The sequence below is a fragment of the Podarcis vaucheri genome, assembly GCF_965113315.1.
Source record: "Podarcis vaucheri genome assembly, chromosome: 12".
Classification (NCBI taxonomy): domain Eukaryota; kingdom Metazoa; phylum Chordata; class Lepidosauria; order Squamata; family Lacertidae; genus Podarcis; species Podarcis vaucheri.
This window is the reverse complement of record NC_138750.1, coordinates 64,665,766-64,679,881: the sequence shown is the minus strand read 5'-3', so window position 1 is coordinate 64,679,881 and position 14,116 is coordinate 64,665,766. Positions and strand designations below refer to the sequence as shown.

General features: G+C 45.1%; 1 protein-coding gene across 1 annotated transcript; it reads right to left on the bottom strand.

Annotated features, from left to right (window-relative positions):
* Positions 1 to 2,207: 2,207 nt before the first annotated feature.
* On the bottom strand, positions 2,208 to 13,004 carry LOC309514861 (vomeronasal type-2 receptor 26-like). The gene is made up of 5 exons (XM_082192278.1): positions 12,644 to 13,004; positions 8,141 to 8,953; positions 4,392 to 4,619; positions 3,304 to 3,430; positions 2,208 to 3,150 (listed from the first exon to the last, which is right to left on the bottom strand). The coding sequence occupies exons 1-5, from the start codon at positions 12,803 to 12,805 to the stop codon at positions 2,252 to 2,254; spliced, it is 2,229 nt and encodes a 742-aa protein (XP_082048404.1). The 5' UTR covers positions 12,806 to 13,004; the 3' UTR covers positions 2,208 to 2,251.
* Between the last annotated feature and the right edge of the window lie 1,112 nt (positions 13,005 to 14,116).

Genomic DNA, 14,116 nt, shown 5'->3' with positions numbered 1-14,116 from the left:
AGGGATCTTCTGGATCCTCAAGTGCAGGAAAGTTGTTGTCTGCCAGGGGAATCTCAGAGATCCCAGGTGCCCTTTCCAGCAAGCGAGAACCATCCGTTGTCCTCTCCTTAACTCCCCCAAAGAAAAAGTAGAGTTTCCTGCTGTGTCCCTCCATGGCCTCTGTCCAGTTAATACCATTTTGTAGATGCCTGACATGGTGCAAATCTCCTCTGAGGTGTCAGAATCACTCCTTCCAGCCAGAGGAGGATTTTCTTCTCCACAGTGGTAATTGGGAATGTTCCTTCCACTGCCTGCAGGCAGCTCTCTGTAAACAAACAATAACCGTCCATAAAAATGGCAAAAGTAGTTCTTTCCCAAATATGTTTAATCTTAATTGCAAACGCAGTAATAAAGAGTCCACTTGTTGTTCATTGTTTTAAATTATTTTTATTAATTTCCCAAATTAATACAAATCAAACCACATTAAATTAATACAATTTCTTAAAATCAGGTTTCCGGCTCCTGTTCCAAACATATGATCATCATCATTTCCTCACATTGCTGCATCCTTTCTTATTTAGAGTCGTATTGAAATCCTTCACTTGCTGTTACACCATTCTTCCAGCTGGCTGCTTTTCCCACCATCTTATAAATGGCCAATGCATTTTGCATGTATAGTCCTTGATGTACACTGTTGTTCCAGACCTAGTCTGCTGGGAGAGATCATTATGATCTTCCATTGCTCAGTTCTTTGCAGTGTTTATCTGGACGGCACAAGGTCACATTCCGTTCCTTCTGCTGTTTACTGACTAGGGCAGTGTTTTTCAACCTTTTTTGAGCAAAGGCACACTTGTTTCATGAAAAAAATCACGAGGCACACCACCATTAGAAAATGTTAAAAAATTTAACTCTGTGCCTATATTGACTATATATAAAGTAATTCTCTTGAATAGGAATCAAATAAACACAAAGAAAGTATTTTATAATTATTTTATTATGAAATAGTAAGTAAACAGAAATATGAAAAATTATAAAATACTTTATTCAGTGTGCAACCTGGGCCTGTTTGGCTGAACACAAAGCTGATATTCTGGCTGGAATCGAACGTTGCGGACCGTTCTCTGCTCAGCGGGGATTGATCCGCTGATCCCTGCTGAGCCGGCGGATGACAGCTCCGTCTCTGCACTGTGTGCGGAGAGGGAGATGTCAGAGCCCCACTGCTCTCTATGGGGAATCGGATGAGAGCGAAAATTTGACATTTTTTTTTTAAAAAAAAACTTTCGAATTTTTCAATTTTCCCCACGGCACACCAGGCAACATCTCGCGGCACACTAGTGTGCCGCGGAACATTGGTTGAAAAACACTGGACTAGGGTATGAGCTGCAGCCATAAATAACTCACAGAATGCATATCCATACTCCGCCATTAAAATTCCTCTCTGGAGTTCTTCCTCGGCACACAGTTAAAGAGAAGATCTGTTCTCAAATTCAGCCTCTTTGCCAGATACATTCAGAGCAGGTCCTTCTTTTTTCAGTGCACCAACAGCATTCCTAGTCTAGTCCAGGAATAATTTTAAATAAAGTCCATTCAGCCTTGGTCAAGGGGGGAGAGCAAAGTAAATTCAATTCCTTGTTGATCATAAATCAAAAGCCTCCCTCCTCTTTTCCGAAGTAGCAAACAGAAAAACAACAACAGCTACACACGTCTCTTTCATTTTGAGGGGAGGGCAAGAAGAAAGAAGAGCATTTGAAAACCACAAAAGAGCACAAAGCACCTTGCCGCCGCCCCCCGCCTTCCTTTCCTGGCTTTTCTTAGTGTTGTCAAGCTTCAAAGAAAACATTCATATGCCTTCAAAGAGCCAAGCCCAGGTCTTTTGGCAGCTGACTGATTGTATCAGAATTGCACTGAATCAACAAGTAGAATAAGGAAAATTAAAAATACATTGAGAAAGCATAATTAAGACATACATTTGTAGTAAACAATATACAAGACAGTATGTAAACTGCTATTCCCAATCGAATGAAAACAACATAATATTATCCACAAAAATTAGTATTTATTTAATTATCTTATTGCATTTATATCCAATGCTTTTCTGTCAATTACACTATAAAGATTGGGAGATTCATGCTCCGTTACAGGAGTGTAAATGAACACAGTCTCTATCCAGAGAATAAAACAGTAAAAAATGAATCTCCCATCCTCAAAGTTTCTGAATTGTTTTGCCTTTGCTTTTGGCTCAGTGGTTTGGCTCCTTCAATCCGATGCCATCTTAAGTCCTTGTTCCCAGGTGCTCCTTTGTATTCAGATCAGGCCTCAGCACAATAACGTAGCACTTGGGGAGGAAGATGCAGCCCAGGAGCCCCGCACTGGAGGCCAGCATAGAGAAGATCTGCACGGCCACCATGTACTTCCCCTTGGTGCTGAGGTAGGTGGGCACAAAGGACACCCAAACACTGCAGAAGACCAGCATGCTGAAGGTGATCAGCTTGGCTTCGTTGAAGGAGCCAGGCAGCTTCCTGGCTAGGAAAGCCACCGTGAAGCAGGTGGCAGCCAGGAAGCCCAGGTAGCCGAGGGCAACATAAAACATGGCCACAGAGCCTTCGTTGCATTGCAAGATGATCTCTTCCGCCTGGGAGTGCATGTCGGACTCTGGGAATGGGGGAGAAGAGCCCAGCCAGATGGTGCAGATGAGAACTTGCACACCAGAACAGGAGATGACAATGGAGTTGGCCAGACTCTTTCCTAGCCATCTCCTCACCCTGTTCCCTGGCCTTGTGGCCAGGAAGGCCAGCACCACCGTGATGGTCTTGGCCAAGAGAGAAGAAACAGCAACGGAGAAGACGATGCTGAAGGCCGTTTGCCGGAGAAGGCAGGTCGCTCTTCTTGGTTGCCCAATGAAGAGGAAGGAGGACAAACAGGAAAGCAGAAGGGAGGTGAGCAGGATGTAGGAGAGGTCCCGGTTGTTGGCTTTGACTATTGGGGTTTCTTTGTATTTAATGAAGATTCCTAACACAATTCCTGCTGTAGAAGATAAGAAGAGGACAATGGAAGCTAAGGTGATCCCCAGATGTTCTTCATAAGCCAGGAAGGTGATAATCTTGGAGACACATTGATCTCTGTCCTTGTTTGGATGCTGATCTTCTGGGCATTTGGTGCAACGTTCTGCATCTGAGGAAGAGGAAAAGAGTGGCTTCAGCATCCCTTACATCCATGACCACCTGCCCTCCAGAAAAAAGAATGTGTAAAGAGTGGCAAGCAATTCTTTGTTCCTTTTTTGCAAAGGGCAAAAATGCTTCCTCTCTTGTAATCCTTCTCACCCACCTTCTTGGTTGGACATGGTTCCTTCCGCACAAGGATCACAAGCATAGCAGCAAACAGGCTTTCCTTCTGGAACCACCTTTGCAAATCCAGGTTGACATATTTTGCTGCACCTGGAAGGAGGCACGGCCTAACCATGAAGATAAGAAGGTGCATGGAGAATCAATAAACATGATAGGGCGGGGGGAGAAGGTGAATTTTGACAGTTTGGAAATTACCTAAGAGGATCTCTTGTCCCCTGAGCCTGTCCACTTTTTGCATAGAAGCATCTCTTTGTTCGTTTGTTTGCTTGTTCATGCAAGTTTTATATCACATGTTTATATACAATTCAAAATGTTGGTGCTGATCTTTAAAGGCCTAAACAACCTTGGCCCTGTACGCTTGAAGGTGCGTCTCCTTCCCCTTTATCCAGCCCTGACCCTGAGGTCCAGCTCCAAGGGCCTTCTGGCGGTTCCCTCCCTGTGAGAAGTCCCGTTACAGGGAACCAGGCAGAGGGCCTTCTCATTGGTGGCGACTTCCATGTGGAACAACCTCCCATGGGATGTCAAGGAAATAAGTAACTAGCTGACTTTTAGAAGGCAGTCCTATACAGAGAAGTTTTAAATATTTGAGGTTTTATTGTGCGTTTTTGGGAAAATTAGCTGCTCCTCTTATACAAATTGACTGTTCAGGTCAAACTTTAGGATTTGGGTAATCTCCCACATGCCAGCCCACAGGGTGCACACTCCTGGGTGTAAGATTTGGGGCTTAGAGAAAACCAGCCACCAGCCTATTTTGATGCTGGGGGGGACCGGACAGGAGAGAGAGAGGGAGAGAGAGAGAGAGAGAGAGAGAGAGAGAGAGAGAGAGAGAGAGAGGACTGGGTGCTGCTGGCTTTCCTCCCCAGGTGGACTGAGAGGGACCTGGCTGGGAAACATAGTCTACCTTTTCTCAGGATGCCTGGGTGCTAACGCATTCTTGAGCCTCCAAGATTCAGCGCTGGCAGCTGAAACTGGGTGGAAAGGACACCATTGGTCCCCCTTTTGCAGGAGTGGCTCCAGGAAGAGGATGAGCAGGATCTCCTAGCCTTCTTCCTCGGTAACATCCCCTACCTTGTGAAACTTCTCAGGCCACTCAATGGCTTCTGGGTTGATGGTGAACTTGATGCCAGTAGATGCCTCTCTACTTGTACTGCCAATCTTCACCAAAGCATGAGACTCATTGGGAAACATCACCCAATTCATGATATCAAAGTCAGGAGGCAGCTCCCAATTCTCATCCAAACATATTGTGCCCCTGGAGGTATTCAAACACTGGATTTCTTTTAAGAAAGGGTGGAGCTGGAATGACAGGGAAAACAGCAACATTTTATTGTTCCTCACTTGAAGCAAGCGACTTTCCAAAATAACATTAATACAAATAATAAATAAGATTAATACAAAAGTCAATACAATCTTCTTCTTTTTAAGAACCAAAATGCCTAACAGACACATCGGTCTGCTGGAACTAGCTGAGAGAACATCATTTCCACAGGTGATGTCATGAATGAGCCAACCGAAGAAAGCAGCCAGGAAGAGAGAGGGTTAACTGCCATGCAGGATGAGCATCGGCTAGTGCCTTCTCTTCCACCCCCTTGGAATGCCGGCTGATGAGGGAATGGCGGAAAACGTAGTCAGGAACGTAGTCAAAGCTCGCCGGAAGCACAAACCGGCAGGAAAGAGTTAAGGGACAGCCTCTCAGAGAATGAGGAAGAGGAGGGAGTTGACTCACTCTCTCCAAGGTCTCGACGAATGGGAAGGCTTTAAGATAAGAAGGAAAACAAAAGATGTATGAAGTGAAGGTTCAGTTGCTTCTGGTCGCGCCGGAAGCATTCTTCAGAAGGGTCATCTTGACTGATGATGGAGGCTGTGTTAGAGCCGGCCGGAGTTACCTGTTTGTTTTGACAATAAATCATCCTTTTTAATTAACTACGCTCACTGTGCTATCAAGCCGGGGACTGGATTCCTGACTGGTGACCCCTTTATTTCTAGTGAAGATTGATCAGATCAGAAGAATTTTTATTTGCATCAACCACAAGTCATAGCAATAAAATTGTCAGCATCGCCCTTGAGCCAGTGCCACCAACTGAACTCACACACCTCAGCCCCGACTGGGCTAGGCGAGCTGGGTAGCACTTCCAGAGACCACCTTCTGCACAGGAACAGGTCAAAGTGCTGTGGACTCACAGCTTAGAGTTGTGAGCACCGGATTCACTTCCACAAGAAGACAGTCATTGCACAGCAGAGTCTAGCAGAGCATAAACGACTCGGAGAGCAGCTCTGTAGAATATCTTCTTTATTCTATCTACAACTATAATACACAACTATGAGGTCTAAACGAAACTGCTGAACTGCACTGAGTGTCTGCAGCTGCTCTTTGCAGCAACCTTATCTAAACACACGATCTCTCTCTAACACTCAGTCTCTCTCTCTCTCTTTGATGTGAGGCTGGAGCGGAATAAGTAGAGAGCAAAAACCGCCCCCTCCTCTCTGGAGAATCAGCAGAGAACATCAGCAGATTCTTGGATATGGGAGGGGTGAAATCTCCTCAAAAATAACAATATATACTGAAGATAGAGGTAAAAACTTTAACTAAAATAGAATGCATTTTGGGGTTTACATCAAATAATAGATCTTATTTTAATTGCCGCCCATTAAAATCCTTGCAGTTTTTGCTGTCACCTGATCATCTTGACCTGCTAAAAGAAAGGACACAGTAACAATGGTTGAGCGACCCGGCATGGAAAATAAAAGAGGGGTAATAACCTCACTCCTCAAATCTTTATAAAGAGTGCAAACCAGAAGGACATGAGCCGCTGACTCAATACTGCCATCTCCCCAGGGACATAACCATTTTTCCAGTGGAATTTTTTGAAATCGACCCTCAAATACAGCCGAAGGCAGTATATTCAACCTTGCAAAAGTGCATCTATATTTTGGGATTGTTAAATTTTGCAAATAGGGTGCCAAATGTCAAGATGACCATGTGGAAAGTAGTCATACCAAGGACAAAATTTCCTCATTGTGGCCAGATTATTCTGTCGCTCGATATCATGTAGGCCAGTGGTGGCGAACCTATGGCACGTGTGCCAGAGGGGGCACTCAGAGCCCTCTCTTTGGGCACGCACACCGTTGCCCCAGCACAGGGCCGGCAGAAGGTGAAGGTGGCACGTCAAGTCCTCAGCTCAACTTGGGCGGCCAGAGCACCATGTGTGCGGCTGGTTGGCGTGGAAAACTGCACAGCAGGAGTGGAATGCGATGCCCATCAAGGCAGTGGCTCTCTCTAAAACAGAGGTCGCAGCTCTTCTTTGGCCCTAGTTCATTGCACCCAATTGCGCGGAGGCTTCCAAAACATATTGCGGCAATTAGTATTTTGCGCGAGCAGCTTGCAAAATAGCACCGGCAATGCTTATGGTGGGGCCTCAGTTTCGGATGCTGCACAAGCAGGACAGCATAGAGCCGAAATCCCCAAATTGGCCCTTTAAGGCTCCTTTTGCTCAGCTGCTCTGCACAGGATGCCCAGACTGAGATGGCACCCTTGTGGCCAGGGAGGGGCAAAGGGAAGGGGCGAGTGGGGCATTGGTCCCATTCAGATACTTGATGCTGCCCCCACACAGGTGCTCATGTTTTCAGAGGCTGAGCGTGGATTCTGGGACTTGTGTCCAAGTAGAAGTGCCTCAGATGGGGCATCGGGGGGTGCAAAATGGAACCACAACCCCCAGGGCGCATGTTTTCCCTTGGGGAGCCTCTGCTGTGGGTGGGGAGGGTGCAGCAGTCTGGACGCGCTCAGAGGTGCGCTGCCGCTTTGGTGAGCCACTGAGAGTTCTGGATGGGCCTTTGTGGGGGTTTGTGTTATTTGGTTATGTGTTATGTATTTTTTCTTCTCATTTTGTGTCTTTATGCTGTGAACTGCCCTGTGATCTTTCAACCAAGGATGGGATCATGGTGGACTGAAGGTCTTTCAATGACTCCTTGCCCACAGAGATAGTAGCCTGGTGTTGGATGATAGCCAGACACAAGCTTGGCTGTCAGATTTCACTTCTGAAAAGAAGTCGAAATGAAGCAATTAACCTCCGGTTGCTTTGAAAAGTTGGATTGTTGTTTTCCTGACCTGTGACTCAAGTGACTACAAACCAAGGACCACCATCTTGCCCAAACCAAGCTGCTGTCCCTTTATTATGGACCACAAAGACCTCCCTTCCTTAATGATCTTTGGAATGGAAGACCACATAACACCGGTCTTGAAAGACCTGCACTGGCTCCCAGTACGTTTCCGAGCACAAGTCAAAGTGTTGGTGCTGACCTTGAAAGCCCTAAGCGGCCTCAAATGCCCAGTATACCTGAAGGAGCATCTCCGCCCCCATCGTTCTGCCCAGACACTGAGGTCCAGTGCCGAGGGTTTTATGGCAGTTCCCTCCCTGCAAGAAGTGAGGTTGCAGGGAACCAGGCAGAGGGCCTTCTCAGTGGTGGCGCCCTCCCATCAGATGTCAAGGAAATAAACAAATATCTGACTTTTAGATGACATCTGAAGGTAGCCCCATTTAGGGAAGTTTTTAAGCATTGCTGTTTTATGATGTTTTTGATATCCTGTTGTAAGCCGCCAAGAGTGGGCAGGGTATAATTTTTTTTAAAAAAATTCTGAGTCTGTCAGAAAAAACCAGAACCTTGTGAGTTAACTGTTTTCCGCACTAAAGAAGAAGCGTTGAGTAAAGGCAACAAAGAGCTGGATTCATTGTGTGGATTGAGAAACCTTTGTCTCACTCCTACTTTTATTCCACAGTTAGGACAATGGATTGCAGTTTGCAGAAGGAGGAAGGAAATACCTGCCATGGCTGAAGCCTTCCCTGTTCCCATTGGGCTCCTTCTCCCACCATCAGCATCCGCCGTGGTCTAGATGAAAATGCAGCATTTAAGGCCTGGGCTGCCGCTTGAACATTGATGTAAGTGCCATAGCTGTCTGCAGACAGGACTCTCTCAATCTCCCCTTGGGGCAAAGAATCCCGTTCCTCCTTCTCTCTGCATCTTATCCGGCCTTTCGGGGATGAAACATGCTTGGAATATGAACAGTTAAATGCTTCCCACAAAAAATAGAAAAGGTGATTGGACAGTGATTCATCATAACCCTGTTTGGTGCTCCCTATTCTGGTCTTAATTGCGAAAGAGAGAGAGCCATGAATGTACTGGATGTACAGAGGAGGGAAAGCCAAGCTAGCGCTGATGTCCTGGAAAGCTGTTGTGATCCAGACTTTGGCCCCTATTTCCATCTCATAATACATACATAGCTGCATTATGATTAGCATTCCCACTGTATCAGTTACATAGCAAACAAATACTCCGACTTGTCTCCAGTTGAAAAAAGCTTCACTTGGGTACCTCTGTTGATAGACATCATCTTCTGTTAATATTTCTGACAAGGCAACGCAGATCCCTCTTCTGTTCATCAGAGGTGTCATAATGCTCTCAAACCTTTCTCCACTGTCATTGTCTGAAGCCAAGAGACCAATCCAGTTCCATCTGAAATGGAGGAGCAACTCCACGATCCCCTGGAACTGACTTTCTTCTTTGGGGAGCATCTGGTAGAGGAAAGGGAACTGTGTTTTATCTTCAAGAACCTGGGCTGTGAAGCCATAACTGAGCTGGTGAAGAAAGGAAAGAGTAATTGTTTAGCTTTCAGGGTAGGGAGTAGATATTTAGTAATCTGAAATGATTGATATAAGTTGTGCTGGTGGGGCCAATGGGCATTTTATTCCGAAACATCTGGTGGTGTCAGGAACTGTTCAGATGAGAAGAAGAGGTGGAGACCCTCAAGGGAGGGGGCAGAGGAAGACAGCAAGGAGCCAGGTTTGTGGTGGTGGGAAAAGGACACAGCCCAGAAGAAGAAAAGAGCTGGGGAATGTTGGAAGGTGAGGAAGAAGGGCAAGGTAGCAGATTCACCAGCCCTGAAGAGAGACAGGAGTCAGATGCAGTGGAGACAAGATCAGAGTCAGTTGAGACTATGTCCTCCTTCCTCCTTTCTCTAAAACCAGGCGTTTCACCCACATCACAGAGCAGAAAACGACCCAGAGGCAGAAGGGGTCCCTTGGCCGCCACCGTAGGCAGCAGGAGGGGTCTGATATGCAGAAAGCAAGCTGGGGCAAGGAGGATTTAATTTAATTTAATTTATTATACTATATTACTGTGCTGCTTTTCATTCACAAAAATCACAAAGCGGCTCATGAACAGCAAAAACCTAATAGAACATCACCAATACAACATAAATCATATAGAATAATTTACAAATCATCAGTAGAACAATTACGTTCTATTAACTACTATTAACAAGACTACTCATAAGCTAACCTGTACAATTTCAACATAATTTCCCGTAAAAGAAATGGAGTGGCCCTCATAGTCAACAAAAGAATGGCAAAAGCTGTACTGGGATGCAATCTCAAAAATGATAGAATGATCTCAATACGAATCCAAGGCAGACCTTTTAACATCACAGTAATCCAAGTTTATGCACCAACCACTGGTGCTGAAGAAACTGAAATTGACCAATTCTGTGAAGACTTACAACACCTTATAGAAGTGACACCAAAGAAGGATGCTAAAGCAAGGAGTCAAGAGATAAAAGGAACAACTGGCAAGTTTGGCCTTGGAGTTCAAAACGAAGCAGGGCAAAGGCTAATAGAGTTCTGTCAAGAGAACAAGCTGGTCATCACAAACACGCTTTTCCAACAACACAAGAGACGACTCTACACATGGACATCACCAGATGGGCAGCATCGAAATCAGATTGATTATATACTCTGCAGCCAAAGATGGAGAAGCTCTATACAGTCAGCAAAAACAAGGCCAGGAGCTGACTGTGGCTCAGATCATCAGCTTCTTATAGCAAAATTCAAGCTTAAACTGAAGAAAGTAGGAAAAACCACTGGGCCGGTAAGATACAATCTAAGTCAAATCCCTTATGAATACACAGTGGAAGTGAGGAACAGGTTTAAGGATTTAGATTTGGTGGACAGAGTGCCTGAAGAACTGTGGATGGAGGCTCGCAACATTATACAAGAGGCAGCAACCAAAACCATCCCAATGAAAAGGAAATGCAAGAAAGCAAAGTGGCTGTCCATCGAGGCCTTGCAAATAGCGGGGGAGAGAAGGCAAGCAAAATGCGAGGGAGATAAGTGAAAGATACAGGAAATTGAATGCAGATTTCCAAAAAATAGCAAGGAGAGACAAGAAGACCTTTTTAAACGAGCAATGCAAAGAAATAGAGGAAAACAACAGAATGGGAAGAACCAGAGATCTGTTCAAGAAAATTGGAGATATGAAAGGAACATTTCATACAAAGATTAGCATAATAAAGGACAAAAGTGGTAAGGACCTAACAGAAGCAGAAGACATCAAGAAGAGGTGGCAAGAATACACAGAGGAATTATACCAGAAAGAAATGGATGTCTCGTACACCCCGGGTAGTGTGGTTGCTGACCTGGAGCCAGGCATCCTGGAGAGTGAAGTCAAATGGGCCTTAGAAAAGCACTGCCAATAACAAGGCCAGTGGAAGTGATGGTATTCCAGCTGAACTATTTAAAATTTTAAAAGATGATGCTGTGAAGGTGCTACACTCAATATGCCAGCAAGTTTGGAAAACTCAGCAGTGGCCAGAGGATTGGAGAAGATCAGTCTACATCCCAATCCCAAAGAAGGGCAGTGCCAAAGAATGCTCCAACTACCGCACAATTTCACTCATTTCACATGCTAGCAAGGTTATGCTTAAAATTCTACAAGGAAGGCTCAAGCAGTATGTGGACCGAGAACTCCCAGAAGTGCAAGCTGGATTTAGAAGAGGCAGAGGAACCAGAGACCAAATTGCAAACATGCGCTGGATTATGGAGAAAGCTAGAGAGTTCAAGAAAGACATCTACTTCTGCTTCATTGACTATGCAAAAGCCTTTGACTATGTCGACCACAGCAAACTATGGCAAGTTCTTAAAGAAATGGGAGTGCCTGATCACCTCATCTGTCTCCTGAGAAATCTCTATGTGGGACAAGAAACTACAGTTAGAACTGGATATGGAACAACTGATTGGTTCAAAATTGGGAAAGGAGTACGGCAAGGCTGTATATTGTCTCCCTGCTTATTTAACGTAGATGCAGAATTCATCATGCAAAAGGCTGGGCTGGATGAATCCCAAGCCAGAATTAAGATTGCTGGAAGAAATATCAACAACCTCAGATATGCAGATGACACAACCTTGATGGCAGAAAGTGAGGAGGAATTAAAGAACCTTTTAATGAGGGTGAAAGAGGAGAGCGCAAAATATGGTCTGAAGCTCGACATCAAAAAAGACAAAGATCATGGCCACTGGGACCATCACCTCCTGGCAAATAGAAGGGGAAGAAATGGAGGCAGTGAGAGATTTTACTTTCTTGGGCTCCATGATCACTGCAGATGGTGACAGCAGTCACGAAATTAAAAGACGCCTGCTCCTTGGGAGAAAGGCAATGGCAAACCTAGACAACATCTTAAAAAGCAGAGACATCACCTTGCCAACAAAGGTCCGTATAGTTAAAGCTATGGTTTTCCCAGTAGTGATGTATGGAAGTGATGTATGGAAGTGATGTAAAGAAGGCTGATCGCCGAAGAATTGATGCTTTTGAATTATGGTGCTGGAGGAGACTCTTGAGAGTCCCATGGACTGCAAGAAGATCAAACGTATCCATTCTCAAGGAAATTAGCCCTGAGTGGTCACTGGAAGGACAGATCCTGAAGCTGAGGCTCCAATACTTTGGCCACCTCATGAGAAGAGAAGACTCCCTGGAAAAGACCCTGATGTTGGGAAAGATTGAGGGCACAAGGAGAAGGGGACGACAGAGGACGAGATGGTTGGACAGTGTTTGACCAAACTGCGGGAGGCAGTGGAGGACAGGAGTGCCTGGCATGCTCTGGTCCATGGGGTCACGAAGAGTCAGACACGACTAAATGACTAAACAACAACAATTTCAACAAAAGTGATATTATAAGATTAACAAAATAATATGCTATGGGACAATATTAACACCCTCAACAAACCAGCAACCAGAAATGAACCGAGCACTCTTGAATTCATGCACCCAGTCTCCCCACCGCATGACTCATGATCTTTCTCTCAATTCATTTCACTAAAAGACACATGCAGATAATGTCCATGGCAGCAGCTCAGGGCTGGAAGGTGGGGCAAGGCAGGTGGGAGAAGCCTTGGCCGGATGGCCAGCACATAGCTCAGGGTTTCCCCCCTTAACTCCCCCCAGGAGAAAGTAGAGTTTCCTACTGTGTCCTTCCATGCCCTCTGTCCCATTCATACCTGTGGGATTTTGTAGATGCCTGAGATGGTGGAAATCTCCTTTGAGATGTCAGAATCACTCCTTCCAAGAACAGCCAGAAGGGGATTCTCTCCTCCGCAGTGATAATTGGGAATGTTTCTTCCGCTGCCTGCAAGCAGCTCTAGCATGGCATCTGAAGTCATCCTGGCATCAAAATAGTTCTCATAGAGGCTGTAGCCAAGGGTGATGTTGGGTAAGAGCCTGAGATCCTGGTTGATCTCCTGGATGGTGAACAGGAAGGACAGGATGTGCCAGTAATACCTAGGTGTCTCACTGCAATAAGTGGATCAATTAAAAAGAGTGAAACCGCTACTCACAGTTGAATGAAAACAAACATGATATGATACATCTCTATTAAATTATTTTTTGCATTTATATCTAACCCTTTTCTATCCATTATACAATAAAGATTAGTAGATTCGTGCTCCAATCCAGGAGTGTAGATGCACATTGTCTCTTCAGAGAATAAAACAAAGTAAGAAAATGAATCTCCCTCCCCCAAAATTTGTGAAATACTGGGAAGCTGCTGCAAATGTTTTGCCTTTGCTTTTGCCTCAGGGGTTTGGGTCCTTCAAAGGGGGGCTGTACACATTCCCCCGCTGTTATTCAGAAGGAAAAATGGGGGTCAAGTCGGGGAAGTGTTAGGAGCAATTTGAGTCTAGGACCTCAAAACATCTTTACCTAGAAGGAGGAGGAGGAGAAGGAGGAGGAGGAGGAAGAATTGCCCATGTTTCAGAGATCTGACACCATAGCATGGAACTTTCCTGGCTTTTATTGTTTTATTTATTCGTTTTGTAGAAAACATAGCTTTCTCTCTCTTCAGCCAACAAACATCACCCAGAGGATCTTAACATTTTATATTCAAAACTATTGCATTCCTTAAAGGCAATTCTGATGAAGCAGTTTATAAATTGTACAAACAGAATAGTAATAAATCAGATCTTGGAACCGTGGAAACTGCCTGAGTTTTATGCCATCCTCACCTCCTTCCTGCAGGTGGGGAAATCCAGGGGATCCCTTTGATCCCTGACCAGATTCTCTTGCATTCTTGTGTCACCAACCTGTAAGATGCAAGGCAATAGGAGAGGCTTCGGGGGGAATCTTTTAATGGACTCCAACTCCCATCAGCTCCATCAAGGCCAAAGGTCAGTCAGGCAAGCCCAGGAATCTCTGGAGGACCCCAGATTCCCCAATCTTGGGGAAAGGATCTCTCCTTCAGAGATAGGGACCTGGGGTGCTTAAGGACATTGACATACCTCTGTAAAGAATTACTTACTACGAAATCCTGGTGAAGGGTGTCTGACGAAAAACAAATGGATCACGTTGCAAAATACGTTTTGGAGATATGATCCCACCAATGAGAAAGTCTCCAGGCCGGTAGTAATTGCGAGCATCAATTTTATCTCTGATCAGATTCAAGGGGCATTTTGCCTTCTGCTTCACACAAACTCGAT

Bases quoted from the DNA above. Each gene is read 5' to 3' on its own strand.
- LOC309514861 (XM_082192278.1), bottom strand. From the start codon at position 12,805: ATGACTTCAGATGCCATGCTAGAGCTGCTTGCAGGCAGCGGAAGAAAC. The intron at 3,431-4,391 runs GTAGGGGATGTT...CTTCATGGTTAG, and splicing joins GGCCTGAGAAGTTTCACAAG to GCCGTGCCTCCTTCCAGGTG. The intron at 3,151-3,303 runs GTGGGTGAGAAG...CCTCTTCCTCAG, and splicing joins AACCATGTCCAACCAAGAAG to ATGCAGAACGTTGCACCAAA.